The sequence below is a fragment of the Osmia lignaria genome, chromosome 9 (genome assembly GCF_051020975.1).
Source record: "Osmia lignaria lignaria isolate PbOS001 chromosome 9, iyOsmLign1, whole genome shotgun sequence".
Taxonomy (NCBI): domain Eukaryota; kingdom Metazoa; phylum Arthropoda; class Insecta; order Hymenoptera; family Megachilidae; genus Osmia; species Osmia lignaria.
This window is the reverse complement of record NC_135040.1, coordinates 11885150-11902613: the sequence shown is the minus strand read 5'-3', so window position 1 is coordinate 11902613 and position 17464 is coordinate 11885150. Positions and strand designations below refer to the sequence as shown.

General features: G+C 35.6%; 1 protein-coding gene across 2 annotated transcripts in view; it reads right to left on the bottom strand.

The window, feature by feature from the left end:
• Nucleotides 1–8742, bottom strand: part of LOC117609298 (dipeptidase 1) — an 88806-nt gene extending 80064 nt beyond the window's left edge. For both annotated transcript variants that reach the window (XM_034335457.2, XM_034335464.2), the window contains exons 1-2: nucleotides 8573–8742; nucleotides 7154–7302 (exon numbers count right to left, since the gene is read on the bottom strand). In XM_034335457.2, the coding sequence (XP_034191348.1) occupies nucleotides 7154–7159 (6 nt within the window). In that variant the 5' untranslated portion in view covers nucleotides 7160–7302; nucleotides 8573–8742. The remainder of the gene's footprint in view (nucleotides 1–7153; nucleotides 7303–8572) is intronic.
• Nucleotides 8743–17464: the final 8722 nt, after the last annotated feature.

Below are 17464 nucleotides of genomic sequence, written 5' to 3'. Positions count from 1 at the left end.
CAATGACTTCGACGAACCCTTCTTTATTCTTCCATCCGCTTTACTCGCAGCTTCTTACCCCTCTGAAGCTTTCAAGGAACATCTTTGAAATTTTTCATATATTATGTAAACACTACAATTTCATCCCTTTTCTTTTTTACTGTATTGCTTGCTGCTGTTTTTGGCAAATTATCCGTCGTCGACGATTCCCGCCCCAAGGATGTCGTCAGGTAGTTCCGTATTTTTTCCAACCGGATGCTCACGCCTCTAACGAATCTCTCGAATTTGAGCAGCAAGCTGGAATGGATTCGACCGACTGGCCCCGGAAAGCGTCCTCCGCGACGAACAAATTGGATGTACCATTTTGCCATTATTTTTCTAGTTTCTGTTTCACACAGCTCAGAGGTGGAAACGTATTTGATTTTAAAGGATGATTTACAGCAAGCGGTAAATCTTTCTACGATTTAAAATATTTTCAAAATTATAAGAGAATAATGAATGGAACTTATACTGGGAAATTGTATTTCTTTTCAAAATTAACAAAAGTCAATCTACGAATACTGTTTTAATAATCATTAATTCGTCAGTCCTGAATACCCTATTTTTAAAAATAGAATTAATTAAGTTCAATGAATTAGATTTAATTAGGCCAATGACTGAAAAGATGGGTGTCAGGGGTGTATTATTCGCTCGTTTTGAATCGAGGTGTCACGATCGATTTCGCGAGAAAGAAGAACAAAACGTGGCCCTTATTCCTGCTTGTTAACAAACCCGGTCCATTCGATAATGGCTTTCTCTGATACTCATCAAACTCTGCTGATTCGTGGTATTATTCGCCTAACCAGCTCGCGTAGCTTTTGTTATTCCGTATTTTTTTTTCAGTTAAAACCGCAACCGAACGACCGACACCATTTCTCATTACTCTTCGTGATTTTGCTTCGCACGGCCATGCGGTCGATTTGAGACTTTTTCAATCGAATTTCTCTTCCGTAAAATTAGAAATGAAATTCCATCGCGGATATTATACTTTCTCATTTATTTTCCACCAGTATTTTGCCTATTTGCAATCATCCTGTCTGGTTAAACATTTCCAACCTGAATCTCTTACTCCTTTATAGAACTAATTATAAACAAATCAACATTGCTTTTATATTTTTTAATTTTTGGATTCTCGTTAATGTATTCTTGAAAAATTGACATAGTTGTAAGCACAGTGGTGTTTAAATATAATGATAGCAAAAATTCAAAAAATTTTATAAGAGTATAAGTAAATTAATGCTGAAGATCTCTAATGACACCCTCAGCACATAACGTGTTAAAATAAAATAAAAATTATAGATGATAATGGTGTTTTTCTTACACTCTCTCAATGGGTTTAAAGTTGTTAAATGATTCTAAGATAAGTGTAGACATTATCCCCGTTCTTCTTCATTTCTTCCACGTTTTACACGATAACTAGCCTCAAGTTAGAGAGGTTTCGATTGAACTTTTCAATCGTATCTGATTGCCAGGAATTTAAATGCTACTCGTTTGCTACACGAATATCCCGGAAAGTTTTCACGGATTGGCATGCTCGGGATGCTTACAGGATGCTCGAAAGAAAAAAAAAGAAGGCCTAAAGTTTCACCCATAATCCTTTCTCCCACCCTTTCTACCCATCGCTAGACTTTCCTTTCAAACTTTTTCATCGATTACCATGATTGCATTAAACATGCAAATCCATCCTGGCCCGAGAGATAACTCTTCTATCAATAATTCGATCGCGTTCCCTCGGAATAAGTACGCTATGGTGTGCCCCATCGAAATTACCGAGGGACCAGGGTATCGCGACAGCTTGTTGCTGGTAAAAATTCAGCTCGGCTCGGTGCTTCGCTTAATACCATGCAAATCAGGAACCGAGCTGAGCTGACTAGAAATTTTGATGAAGCCAAGAAACCTTCGCGAACTTAGAACATTACTCGTGTCTTTAATATAAGTTTGTAATTAGGCGTAACTTGGAAAATATTTGAATTCAACGACTGCGAAAGAAAAACAAAATTTGCTGACAAATTTTTATTACTTTATTTTTCCGTGCCAATTTCGTGAAAATTTGCCAGGTACTTCCGATTTATTTTTTAGCACTGTATAAAATCGTGTTTCTCTGTTTCGTTTTTGGTGACAGACAGGCGTGAATGCAACAATGTATAATTTCCGGTGACCCAGTTAACTGAAAATGTAAGAGGATTATGAATACACAGCGAGCCAGAGAATTTCGACCACTATTTTCACGACCAGCCTCGTTGAAATGTATTAGCGAATCGTTAGATTATAGCCTCCGACAAACTCATAACGATCAACATTTCCCTGGCTAATTATGAGATACTGTTAATGAAAATAGCTAGGATAAATTTTCACCAAAGAACAATCAATTCATTGGAAAGTGAAAATGATATTTATTAGTCTGGCAACTAAATTCCTGACACTTTTGTGTATTTCCCAGCAAAATCGTTCGAAAATTATTTTTCAATGCTATTTTAATAAATTTGTACCGTTGCCAAATATGCAATCAAAAATATTGACAATCAATCAATAATTATATGTAATTATCGATGCCATAGAGATTTTGAAATTAGAATCTTTCTTTTCCTTTTTTTATTTGACAATATAAAATATCGCTCTCTATAAATTTTAAAATGTTCTAAAATTTCACGTGTTTTATTGTCTCTCCTATATCTGCAATTTCCATCAGAGTTGTTCGCGCAGTCCTTTTACGAATCAGAAAAATACATAAAATACGAAGGAACTTATGAGCGTGTGCCATAACTTTTCACGAAAGACAGTAAATCGAGGATTTTCGAGTGGCGTGTTTGCCGACGATATTCCTGTTTACCAGAAATTCATTCGCGCGAAATCAAATCAAGATGGTCCGTTGAATCGGTAAGCTGATCGCAATCGATCGATCCGATCGAACTCGAAGCATGGATACCGATCAACAGGGACATGGATAATTAGAAACGGGCATCGTTAATTATCGCGTTGATTGATAGTCGATGGTCGCATAGATGGAAATGGACGGACGAACAAGAAACGGAAATCGAACACTGTCACGAAAGGGAAACGAGAAATTTGTGGACGGTGGAACGAACGAAATTTATTGTAACATTCACGCGAGTTGGTTGCGGAAAATTTCGCGAATGGTACATAGAAGTTTGGGCCGTGAAACTGGAGCGAACGACTGCGCCAACTCTGGAGAAACTCTAGCAGCATTGCTGGGCATAATTTTCCGAAATCCTCGGAAAATTCTTTCGGAAATAATTCTTCCTTCATTGGATATGTTCATAAATTTCATATCTTCTGACAGAGATATTGAAACCCCCTTTTTTTACTGATTAAATAAAAATTATCGAGAATCATGGTTTGGATTAAATTCTTAGATGAAAGATATTGCTCTTTCAGAATGTTTCATTAACAAATCCTACAATTCTCAAAGGCAGTTCGATGTAGTTTCGATAATCGATGATCGTTACTTCCTTGTAACTGGAAATAGAGCGCGTGTAGAACCAGGAAAATGGTTGATTTTCTTGGATTCTACTGGGACTCAAAGGTTCTACGTTACGAGAACGTCAAAGAAGACCGATATCAAGGGAAACGAGAAGGAAATTTTCAAATACGTCTGTTTCGAGAATTTCTCCTTTCTCTGCAAAGTCTCTCAAATCTAATATCATCAGCCCATGATTGAGTGATAGTTGATAAAAAACGACGGAATGAAACAAAAAATTTCATGATTCAAAATTATATCATATAAAATATAATATATTGTAGTTGTTTACGAAAACCTGAATATTTATTCATAGCCAACAGGATACATATAAATAATAAATAAAACAAATTGATAAAAAAATTAAATAAAAGCCTGATAAAATGAAAAATTTGCATGATAATATATACATACAAAATTCATCCATCTTACTAATTGAAGTAAAAAATAATTGACACAATTATTGAATAGTTAAAAATGGAAAGAAATTGAAAAACAAAGGTCGGTGAAATTAAACATTTTTCATGATTAAAAGAACCGATTCGAGGATAAAGCATTGTCGTATATAAACTCCTCCACGTATTTACTGTGTTTTACTATTGACACGTGGATCAAAGAAAGCTCGAGAGAATCGTTTGACCCAGCTCTGCGAGCCTCGTTTTATTGTATCTTCACTAGAGCTATACCTGGTATATTTACGGTTTGCTTCAAGCGGACTGAGTTTATGGACGTGCAAGAAAATTGTTTGAAATGACTTGCAACAGAGTCGCTGAGCAACCTCGTTTTAGAAATAGGAAATAAAACGGCTATCATCATGGAATTTCTAGGCTATTTTAGCAAGATTAATGTTGTTTCACTTTTGGTCCCGTTGATGGTTATTAGTTTCATTGCAACCACTGTAGATATGTTAATTATCTCTATTTACTAAATTAGATCTTTTAAACGTTATGCTTGGTCATTTTTTAAATTTTGATTTTAATTGTCTAGCATTTGATTCGTAGATAACAATTTTCACATTTTCTATTACAAAAGTATTCTATTTTAAATAAAACAAAAATTGTAACTGCAAATACCATTTTCCAAGCATAATGCTCAATTCATTTTTCAATTTTCCATATAACAAGTTTTCATTTCAATTGTCTAGCATTCGATTTGTAGACGAAAATTGACAAATTTCCATTGGAAAAGCTTTGAATTTCCAAATGAAACAAACGGTCCCTTTATCAAACGTATTTAGCGTTGAAAAGGTTCAAGAAATGAAGGATGATTTCGTCTTGGTAGAATAACAATGGGAATCACCTTGTACAATAGGGTGATTGTTAATCGAATTCCCGGGGGTTTCGTTGGTAAACGAAACCAGGAAAGAAGTTATCTCAAAGTAGCCTGACGGAAAGTTTGAGTTCGTAGTTTGAGACGATGAAACAAAAGCCACTATTTACTTAAATACACAATTTCTCTTGAAAGTTCTGTTCATTGTGAAAATTTGAATAAGATGGATCATATTTGAACGTGTACTTACTAAATGTTTGAACAGCGATAGTAATCTAACAGGTAAATGGATCATTTTTTGTCTTTAAACAAATGTAAACAGTTCGATAACTTATTACTGCTATCGTATAGGAACATCACGTACGAAATTTCTTTATTTAAAGAATTATTGTAGGAAGAAATTTCAAACGAAACGAGATATAATAGAAATTTTATCAAATTTTAAAATTATTACAGAAATAAATTCAGAAATTCTTTGAAATTTTCGATCGTCCAAGTGTTAAGAACACACGTATTCCCTTTCGTCACGATGCATTATACTAAACTTGACCCACTTTCGTGAAAATGCTCTTCAACTGTTGTATCAGCCTGCATTACTCGTCGTCTTCGTATTAATAACGCGATTAAGGGGATCACGCGAGCAACTCGTCGAAGTTTCAAGTTTAATTTACAAGTGGCTCGTTCCAAATTCAAGTTTCCATAGGGTATCATACCCTTCAACTTTGTTATCTCAAAGGCTGACGCAGGGAAAAAGTTTTCCCAAGATTAGCTATTGCTTTCTGAAATTATACCGACGTAGGGACAGAAAGCAATAATTTTGTTTTTTATATAAATTAAGTATTACGTTATTCAATGACCTTTTTTCCAATTTTCTATTTCACATACTATTATACTCAGGACTAACGCCATTATACCTGCCATGTTATCCAAAGGAATTTTTATAAATAAAAATAATAAGTTTATTTTTAAAAAATTTCTAAAGAAACAAACACTTCGGAGTACATTTTATTTAATTAAACCCAATAAAATAGTTTAGCTTAACTTTTTAGTACAGGTACTCTACTGTGTATTGATTCTACGAGTTTCGAATGGAAATAAGGTAAAATAATCGACGACAAGGGTTAATTTACAACGAATGCTATTTAGTTTCCCTTGAACGAAGACAATAATCTCGCCAACAGCACGAACATCGTAACTGCGTGAAAATTAGGAGAAACGTTTACCCCTCGATACCGTTCGATCGATTCCTGTATTTTCCTTGTGAAAACACCAATTAAACAGCCGGTGTCTCATTATGGATTTAATCGACGCGGAGAGATTTCATTTACTTTGCGAACACGTACGACGAATGAACGAACGAGCTTTTTGCATCGTCTTGATTTCCTAACTTCGACTTTCCATTCCGGAATGATTTTTATTCAAATCTAATCCGAGATCATTTCTGTTAGGGTTATTAATTTTGTCTTATATGAAAGATAAAGGAAAAAATTATAATTTGTATAATATTAACTGGAAATTTTATCGTACTAATTAGTGAATAAAATTATTTCAAATAATTAATATATTGTATAAACTCTAAAATCCTTTTTCCAATACTGGTCACGGGTAAAAAAGGAAACTTAAATTGATGGTCGAACCAACACGTAGGGATGCGTAAAAACACGCCCTATCGCGGAAGAGAAGGGTTTAATCCCGACACCGGTCACGTGAAAATAATTACAACCCAAAGCTGCGTAGCTCGTTCAGCGTGCAATAAATCAGCACACGCAACGGGTGGGTTTAAACGGTAACACTTACCGCGGATGTGGTAATACAGAAAATTCGACCTGACATTTCATTGACCTTTCGCTATGCGAGAGCTTCTCTTACCCTGTCGTCTTATTTGCATTCCATTTAATCGGAGAATCCATTTAATACATATGCGATAGAAACGTTATTTCGACAATAGTATTTAACGACGTGTTACACGTATACAAAGATAAAATCTAACATACATTGGACCAATATTTTTCAAATTAACATAGAATGCAAATATTGAAAAATTCGAAAAAAAATCAATAACGAGATTCTACTGTACTTTTCATTTCAATAATATAAACTTGTGATGATGGTTGTAAACAGAATCTGAATATTTTTAATTTTCTTCATACTTGCAATTTGTATTATTAAAATGGTACCTTGTAATTTTATTGCAAGATTGATACAACCGTTTTTAATTAAAAAGAATTTCAACCTTTTCCATTTAAGATTTAACATTCTAATTCTAATAGTAACACATTAAAAATTTCATTAAAATTTTTGAGAGTCAAATGCAGCGTGTGAGGGTTAATTTCCAACCCCCAAAGCGACCGAATATCTGAACGTAAAAGAAACAGTAGCAAAACTCACCCTCATGGTCGTAGGCTCACATGGTTCCCCCGTTGCGGAAAAACACCTTCAATCCCGGATGGACCAGTAGCCCCGTGTCTGTCACCCATTCGCCATGCCAAAACGAGACGATTCGTCACCTCGAAGAATCCTCGTGCAGTTTCACTTCACTGGAAAGATTTTCTTATTCACGTTTACACTTGTACTCTATTACAGAACTTTCCGTGGAAAGTTCGTCACTCGATATTGTTCTATGTAAGAAATTGTCGCGTGTTAATAGGGAAAGGAAATGAATAATGAATGGAACACTTGAAATTCGCGATGTAAAGAGAAGCGTGGCGTGATATACGATCGTAAAGGGAAGCGGAAACCGAGTGAGATGCGAGGTCGTGGCCCGGCAGCCGGCGACTGGCTGCTGCTCGAAAGCTGGCAAGCTCGAACCAACCACCAGTCGGCCTGGCTAAGCGCAAACTCTCTACTCGGCCTCGAAAACAACCCCCCTCGTATGAAGCTGCCGTTGCCCCTGAATTTCTTCGGCGTGAAATACTGCGAAAAATACCGCATGCTTCGTACACGCCTATTGTCTCGAGACCGTCGATCGTTTCGTGTTTACAACGCGTTCTTATAATACCTCGTCCAATGTTGTGCTTATTTCGAATTCAATGGTGATTGAACGTTTACATTTGAGGCAAATGCCTGTCGCGATGAAAATATAAACACGTTGATTGTAACGGCTGAATATGTAGAACGATACATTGAAGTATAATATTAATTATGAAACATACAAATATGAATTTGATTTGTATTACTACGATTGGAAATTAATTGTTGGTACTACGATAGGCAATGTGTTAAAATGAAGAAGTTCAAATACCGGTTATTGTAGCGAATATACTTCAGCGTAGTAACTTTCAAGAATGATTTCGATTGCAAGTAGAGAAAAGGTGGAAATTCCTGCACTGGCACACAGTAAAATCGCCGATTAAGCTAAATAACTCACTTCGAATCGCCGTGACGTGACTTTAACGTCTTTCCACGAGCACGGTTTTACGTCGTAACTACTTGAGTCAAGTAAGCGTAAGTACTACTCCAATCAATGCATGTGCTTGCGTTTCGGTTTAAATAAGACCCCACTTCCGGTGGTACTTTCTAAATCGTTATAGAAGCTACAGTGATTTTTATTTATATTTATTATACTGTTAAGTAAGACCTATCAATTACAATAATCCCCCTGTCCTATAACATGAGGAGTACGTTCCGTCTTACACGAGTCACTTAGATTATATAAACTATTATGTAATTTACATGTGTAAACACGTATTTATAAAACAGATAAATATTCCCTACTCTTCTTAGGACTTTTCTCCATGACAGGAATCATGATTAAAGACTCGACTTTTATATAACTTAACCTAAAAGTTAATCAAAAGTTACACTTACCTAAATTATGTATGTTTATGTTGTTTTCTTCATTGGTTCAAAACACTTGACTTTAAACACAGTTTAATTGATAATATTTTCCAAGAAATGACACTTAATTTGTCCAAATATAATAAGTTAATACACTGCTGCTGTAAACTATGTTTTGTTCAGCCGTCCCCTCGAATATATGTGCCTCGTGGCTTTCGAAGTGTTAATAACAATGGCGTTACACCCGCGAAAATATAAATGTACCGCGTAATACGAATCCGCAATTCATCAGGAATTCTTTGTATTAATTTTTGACGCGTATTAAAAATTCTTTATTGCGATACCAGCATCGTTTTATGAGTAAAATCTGGGGCATCCAGTATTAACAGAGAATCAATTTCATTTAAAAATAACACCTTGCTAGAATTAAAAGCATCTTTTTCACATGAAATGGACCAGTGCTTTCAAATGCGAGTACTGAATTAATTATTATTACTTGTTCGTTGGGATATTTTCACTTAAATTTTTCATCGTACTTTACATCACTAAATCTCTAGCAGTATAAGAGATAAGCTTTTCTGTGAAAATTTCACGTAATTAAAAACGACACCTGAGTATAAATTTTAATTAAATAAAAAACGATACTATGATTACATTTCATAATTATGATTAAACGTCAAAATTTAAATCAAGAGTCTTAACTGATTTAGCAATAGTTATATAAATTTGAAATAGGGTCATATATAAATCTTCTGACCAAAAAGCAACAATAGCAAGCTCTATTATTCGCAGTGCAACTGTAAGGAAGTAAGCTAGACATAACTTATAGCTCAAAGTGCAATTAATTTCCATTAATTATTCTCGTCGTTCCATCAACTTTTCAACGCAGTTTTCTCGGTCGAAAGCTTGATTCGGCTGAGCTAGTGATTACTCAAAAACAATTGCCCGTAAATGATTCCATCATTTAATGGCCACAAAGTTAGGTAAGCTAAGATAAACAAATCCTTAAACACTGCAGTGATTAATTAAACAGGCTTTATACATTATTAATTACAAGCGTTCGTATAGGTAGGAATCATTAGCATTTATGAATGGGTAACATGAATATGCAATTGGTTCATTATATGACACCAAGTAGTATTATCTTTCGCTATTAAAAATGAAACAAATGTTCTGATTAATTATCATTTCATTCTCCCCGTATAAATTTCTTAAAAATTCTCCTCGCGTTATTTCGTTTGCACATGTAGCAAAAGGATGATAGTCTAAAATAAGAATAAAAATTTGCTTAAAATCAGGGTGGATGAGACGTGGTTAGGGTGGGTCTACAAATGCAGCAACCCCCTCATGCTGAGACCTGAGCAATCGATATTATTTGATCTGTGTAATTATGATTTGTATTATCGACGGTGTAATACAATTATTAATTATACAGTGCAAATAATGCGAGCTAATTGGCTGCAAATTTTCCTCGTCAAGAATTATGTTCATTATCGTATAAATCTGGGAATTATTCAGGCACTCATTTATATAAACAATAAAAAGCTTTGTCATATATTTCAGGAGGACAAAGAATTAAATTGAATCAACATAATTTGTTATTTGAGGAGTGATTCATTTTCACTAACGTTATTAACAATTAATAACGAATTACAGGTTTCAGACTTTTTATTTCGAATATTCGAAATCAGATTTATCAGATTTTATTCTGATAAAAATTATTTCGGTGAATTACGAACGTGACTGAAATTACAAGAGCCATTGATTCTTTACAATATACCAGCGTCAAAGTGTTAATTACTGGAGCCATCTGATGAAATTTTCAGCACGGACGAAAGCACGATTGGATAATGCCCAGACTGAGCTTGCGGTTGGTCAAGAACAATTGCGGCTCGACAATTGCCCGCAAGGAGCTTTAATGGGGCGCGATGATTCGGCTACGGCCAATTTGTGCACTTTAATTAATTTTCTTCCAGATACAAATCTTAACCGTGTACCTGGATGATTCCGAAGCGAGAATACGTCGACAATTAACAGATTTCATCCTTTGAATTTCACGCTGCGCTTGGTTAATGACTAATTCTCAGCAATCTAACCAGAAACCTTGTTATGCTTGCATCCCCTCGCTATTTAATATTTAATAGTAAAGCGCAAGGATGCCGCTGCACTAGTGAACGTTATTCGAAGCGCCAGAGGAATTCGAGCATCGAATCTTGCGGTTGCTTGATAAGCAACCTCGTGTTTGCTGATAATTATAGGGGTTCGCTAGTGCAGCATTATTGATTGTAAGGTTTCAACATGGAGAATATAGGCTTAGAAAAAAAAGGTAGCATTTCCTTTAGCCTTGTCAAACCATTTTCTTTAATTTGCTTCCTTGAAACATGAAATCATCAACTCATAGAAAGGCAGTAATTAAAATTTGCTAATTAACTCTGAGAAGATAAAATTATTTTCCACGGAGTTAATTTTTATTCCATTTAAAAATTCAACCATTTTCACTCGCCAATTGAACGCCGAATTAAATTCAACGAGTTAAATTAATTACAACGTTTGACATTAATTATTTGTAATTTTACGATTCAACGGAAAACAGGTAGTAAGCTCGTTCATCGATCGTTTCACCGTTTCCTAATTAATCATGGCATTATTTTGTAATGTTTGTCATTTTTTCATTAATGGTTCAGTTTGAATTGCAAAGAACAGTACCAATTAAATTTTAGATCAAGGTATCAATAAACATCGAACGGTATCAAACCCTTCTTGATCGATATTTAAAATTGAAACATTGAATAAAAATTGAAAATGAAATTCTACCAAAGGTACAGACATCTTCCATTCGACGTAACTCAAAATTCTCGTACAGAATCGAGGGAAAATCCCAGTTGCCATGTCTAACGGTTCAAATATTTTGCCGTTCGCAATAATTCCGGCAGTAGTCCGCACGAAGGAATTTATCGCTCGTGATTCGAAAGGACACGAGGAAATATCGGGAGATCGAACGGGAACGGGGTACGATCGGTAACCGCGTAACCGTACAGAAACGAGCATCTCCAACAAGCAGGCATTCGCTTTTTCGAATACTCCTTTTTATGCTCGGCTCGTTCTGTTAAAAATCCATCCACTTTTTCCGACTCTCGAAAAGTGCACGCACACGCGATCGATACTCGCGTTTAATCACCGAGGCATTAACCCGAATGATGGGATTGTGCCGTTGCTGCGCGACTAACTTCGACCATTTTCTTTTTAATTACTTGTGCCACTCCGTTGCTCGTTTACGCGGAAACCTGGCGCACGTAGTTTTCGATCAACAAACTTCCGATTCGTTATGTCCTCTCTGTTCCAAAACGGTGCGATTAGAGGCAGCTGTGCCGCGCGAACTTCATCGTTCTTCCACGAACGTGATCCTGAGGAATTAAATTTCTTGCCAATTGCTCACACTTTTATTTCGTTCGTTCTTCAACGTTTCTTTTGAAACATTCTATATGGTACTGTATAAATTTAGATTCTATATTTTCTTTTTAGAATCTCAATTTTTCCGATTACGCAATCATTTATGTGGGACTCTATTTATACTAAAGCGATACCTACGTAAAAGATCAAACAGAAAGAATTAATCTCGTTTAAACCAGTTCATCCATATGTTTTCGTTAACGTCGAAACCCACGACAATGTGGCTGAGCCATTGTTATTACGCCAATGGTTGTTGTTCCACCAATAATGTCCCTCAAAGGAAAACATTTCGCTACCAATTTGCACGATATTCATATAGCTGTGTCGATGAGTCTCCCAATAATATCGCAATGCAGGCTAGGGATGAACGAGAATAGCAGAGTCAAAGAAAATCCTGACTGAAATGTTGGCTCTTCGTTGGTCCACTTTCTAAGCCTGGAGATACACACAGAGGACTAGAGGTATGTTGGAAAGCAAAGGGAAGTGTCCTTCATCACGAGAGACTGTCCATATCAAAATTCTCTGGCGATAAATGGACTCGGTATACAGAGAAACGTCCAGTTCCATCTCTGGCCGTAGCTCAGCCAGAGTTTCGCAAACTCCATTCTACTCTATGTTGGATGCATTCTGCCAGGTTACTCGACTGATCCCGGCTGGATGAAGGGCTCGTAAATATGATCGAGGATCTCTGTGGACGACTCGACGGAACGTTGATCCCCTATCATTCGTCCGTTCTTCATCTGGGACAGGAAGAAAGACAACATTGGCGTAACTAGCCCTTTTACTACCGAGAATGAATGTTGTCGTCACCGTAAAACCATCGCTGAATTGTGAGAGTAACTATGCTCATCGGTGGAAGTAGCGTTTCTTCTGGGGTGGGTTAGCTCCCTTAGAATTTGAGAATTTAGAACTTTAGAATTTTGGAACCTCAGAATTTTTTAATCATAGAATTTTTAAAATTTTGGAATTTCTGAATTTCAGAACCCTAAGATCTTTAGAATCTTAGAATATACAAATATGTGGATAATCAAGTGGAAGAAGTAGAGGGTGATAATGGCATAGGTGAACTTCTTTCTGGTCGTTTCGAACTGTAATCAAGAAGTGTCTGGAAGGGCAACCGTGTTCTCTGTACGAATTCTCTTCTAATGACAAATGGTCGTAGCACCCCGTGGAAACTCGATTTAGTTTCTATCGTCTCTGGGAGATAGTTTCGTAAACTCCATTTTCCTCCTATCCACCCCTTCTGGCAGATCGACGATGATCGAGGATCGCAGAATATTCCTGAGTTGGTAAACGAGACGAAGTAAGATGTGTTCTTCTTTTTTCTTATCTTGTTTCTCCTTTGAGAAATGAGTGAACGTGAACACGTCCAAATATCACCAGATAAATTTCTGACATGTAATATTTTGTCAACATGATTCTTTGAATTAATGGATATTGGAGTCTGAGTAATGGTGCTCCATGGATTTCTTTTTTTATTTCTGATAATGAATTAATATCTTTGATTTTTTAAATTACAATTATGTTACTATTGACTCCATTACATAATTTTTAAATTACCGAAATTTTAATATGTTAAATTATTATTGTATTCAAGTTAAGGTGTGGAAAGTCATAAAAATTTTTACAATAATGTAACTTAACAGATGGATCGTTATTATTTTACAGATGTAGAAGATATTTTCAGAAATTTCCAAGAGAATGTCTTTGAATTAAGATGATTGGAGGGATTAACCCAGATTAAATGCAACACATATTAAGTAGATTTAATGTATTACACGTTCTGTCCTAAAGACCGTTTAAAACTCGTCCCATTTCCTCTCTGCTGTTTCAGAATTGTTGCTTTAATCTCTTGCTCTTCACGCATTATTCAGCTTTAAAAAATGCACTCACTCGTAATCGCTGTTTATGACGTGCTTATTTATCTCTGCTATATAAATACACAGCTCGTTAAATTTGCATATTATTGCTTCCCATTCTGAGAAACATTTTTCTGTAGTGAAACTAGCAATAACGCCGATACACAATAACCATAAATTAATCCTTTTTAAATAAAACAACAAGTTAGGTTTATAAAACCATAACTCGAATAACAAATAAAAATTCCATGTTCTTTATCTCTTTCAACTCGAACAGGATACCCTACGATAATTCATATGAAAAAATACTATGTGATATCAATTCTGAAAATTCGAAAAGCAAGGATTAATGTTACAGGTATAAAAAAAAGGGGGGTGAATGTTGTTTCTAGAAAAATTGAAAAAATATCTAACACGGAGAGATGATTTGAAAAAATTCATGAATATTGTTTAATACACCATGAAAAATTGTTTGATTTTATATTATTATTCTTAAGCTTTTGTAGCAGGAAATGTTTTTTTTTTTCAAACTAAATTGATCCCTTTATTGGTCCTGGTCACCAACGGTTTCCCAGGGCATTCAACCTGCCAATGTTCCCAGGAAGGAGGAAAATAAATATTGATCGAACGGTTCGAAACAAACGACAAGGTTTTATCAAGCTCGATGTGGAAACGTTTCGATTTCGCGGCAACGATTTTCAAAAACCACGAAGGTGGAAAGGAACGTAGCATCGTGGCTCTATTTTATCACAATTGATCTTGGCTCATTTTTCCTACTTCCGGCCACCATTCCTCCGGCCATATTTCACGTCTTGGTACAGCACACCGCGTGATCCTCGCATACGTGACCGAGCAGGTTCGTAAGACGGAAAATTAGGAAGATTCACGAGCGCTTCAACATCCGCGATTCGTTTATCTATCCGAGAACCGTAGGAAAGACACTTACAGAAGAACGAACGTGGAAGAGATTCGAACGTGATTCGAAAGGAAGTTCCTTGCATTCCTTCCCTCTGTTCGCGTCCCTTGAACCGGAAGAATGTTTTAAGACCGACGAGAGCCTATTTGTCTAACGGTGACCCCGATGTTACCGCGACAACGTGGCTCAATCCCATCAGTTTTCTCATATTTTTCAAGATCTACCATCATACCAGACACTGTCCGTTCCTCCTTTGTGGTTTTCCTCTTGAAAGAGATGAAAATGAATTTCCACCCTTTTAGATCCTTTTGTTCTTTGCCAGAGGATTAATCGTAATTGAGTTCTGTTTGGGTGGACAGATGAAAGGAAGAGTTTTTGGAGGTTCATATTTCTAATTAATCATCGGAGGGTAGCTAATTTATTTCGTCTTAGATTCTATATTTCTTTTTTTTCGTTGAGGGTAAAAATGACATCCACAGAATATTCTCCTTAGATATTTATACGTCGTTTTGTATAAAATATTGAATTTTCCTTAAAAGGACCGCCACCTGTATGTATAAATCTCTCCTAGATCCTGTGATAATTGGCACATCAACGGACCAGACAACCAGACGCTATATTTTATTTGGCCTCCATCTGGTTTTACCCGTGAAATGGGGTGATAATGGCCTAAAATGGGGTGATTGTGTTTTATCGTAAGCTAACCGTTGACGTCTTTGTCAGCCTGCAGGAAATGTTCTTCGGGTATTATAGTATTACATATTGCATTACGTTTTGTAATTAAATTAATGATCCAGAAATGTGTTCGAATAATAACAAGGTCCAATTACAGAAATTGTTCCAATTAATTTCTCTTCCTTAATTTTGTGTTATTTTATATCTCTAGTTGAAAATATAATAAAAGATTAATCAGTAAAAGAAAATTTATTATAACTGAAATATAATTTATCATAGAAAGGTACAAGATTTAAGCAAGATACTTACAAAAATAATTTTAGCTGTTCGAATCAAGTCTTACTATCGATTGACCTAAATAAAAAGTCGATTTCCTTAAGGAAGAAAGCCGATTTAATAGAAACGGCAATTATCGTCAGTGCAAGAGCACCTTCGAGCAGGCTTTCTTGAATCGTTCGAAGGAGAAAAGAATTCCAAGATAATGGCGTGTGCCGGAAAAATCGGAATTCTTTTATTCGTGCAATCTCAGCGGATACGGAGGAAAAGTATTAGATACCAGAAATAATTCGTGTGGAGTTATAACACAAGCTATGTATCTTCGATCTTCATCGGTTCCTTCTATTTCGTGTATCGAAAGATCCCATAAACATTCCCATCCATTAAACACACCGGCGTGATATCATAAATGTATACATGGCTTGCTCTACAGAATATTGCGAACTTCCACCAGCAACGTCGGTGTTTAATGTTTCGTTTAAAAATTGTGTTCGCCCCTAGCGAGCTTTTCGAACAAGCTGAATTTTCACTGAACTGACGACAGGAAAGTTACAGGGACAAGATACCTAGAGCGAATATTCCTCTTTTGTTAGTTTATTGCAATATGAAAGCGATATTATGGTTGTTCTAAAATATATTTCATCTGTACCTAATACAATGAAAAAAAGTGAATTTTAAGTATAGTATTTTGGATTTTTCTTTTGATAATTTATTATCAGAAGAAAAATTTCTATAACTTATATGTTAAGATTAGAAAAAACCCAATACGAACATCTTTAATTAGAGAAGCTGTTCATTTGCCAAATTGATTAACTTAAAAAAAAAGAAATAGAGAACTTGATAAAATATACAAAATTATAAATCAATCAAGTATTTTGATGCTAAAATTTTTAAAAATTAAAAAAGTAAAGTTAATCACTTTGGCCTGTGGAGGGCATAAATGAAATAATTGTTAATAATATAAATTATCTATTTGTGGTGTCGAAGAAGATTGCCAACATCCTGTACGTTTCTTGTAATTAATCCACTCGACCATTGCACGGTAATGAGGCTGACAAATTCATAGACCGATGAATTTTGCGGAAACCTTCGAAGAATCTCTCATTACCCGTCTCCCAATAAACGATGAGACAGAAAGCTGGCAAAGGTCTCTCATTGCATTTGCTTACGTCGAAACCGGTAGAATTACATCGTCCTGGGTGTGTAAAGCTAATAAATGACTGATCGGATGAATTAGCGCAGCAATAACGGAGTAACAAAGCGTGTTCGCATAACGAAATGTCACAGTACGAATGCGTGCAAGAGCCGTTAATTAATCAGACCTCTCGCTTCCTGCCTCTATATTGGCTTGCTCGAATAAATTGCGGACCATTGGAATCATCTTGCTGGTAGATGATAAATATCACTGTATTATACGTTATTCATATTACGTATGCATATATGCATACACGAATTGCATTGTTGAGAATGAAGTGGCGGTCACGATGAACGGGACTCGGTTAATTCAGCAGGAATTTACATATAATAATATTTCCTTTTCGTCCAACCGAACACAGTGATTTTTTCTTCCATACGAACGTTTTGTAAATAATTGTTCGATGGAATACATGAATGGGAAATATTAAGTTTATTAATATTCAAATTTTACACACTTTGGAGGGACAAAAATTTGTTAAATTTGATCAATCATTTACTTTAATCAAGAACTGTATTCTCGTATTAGTATTAAAACTGGAAATATTAATA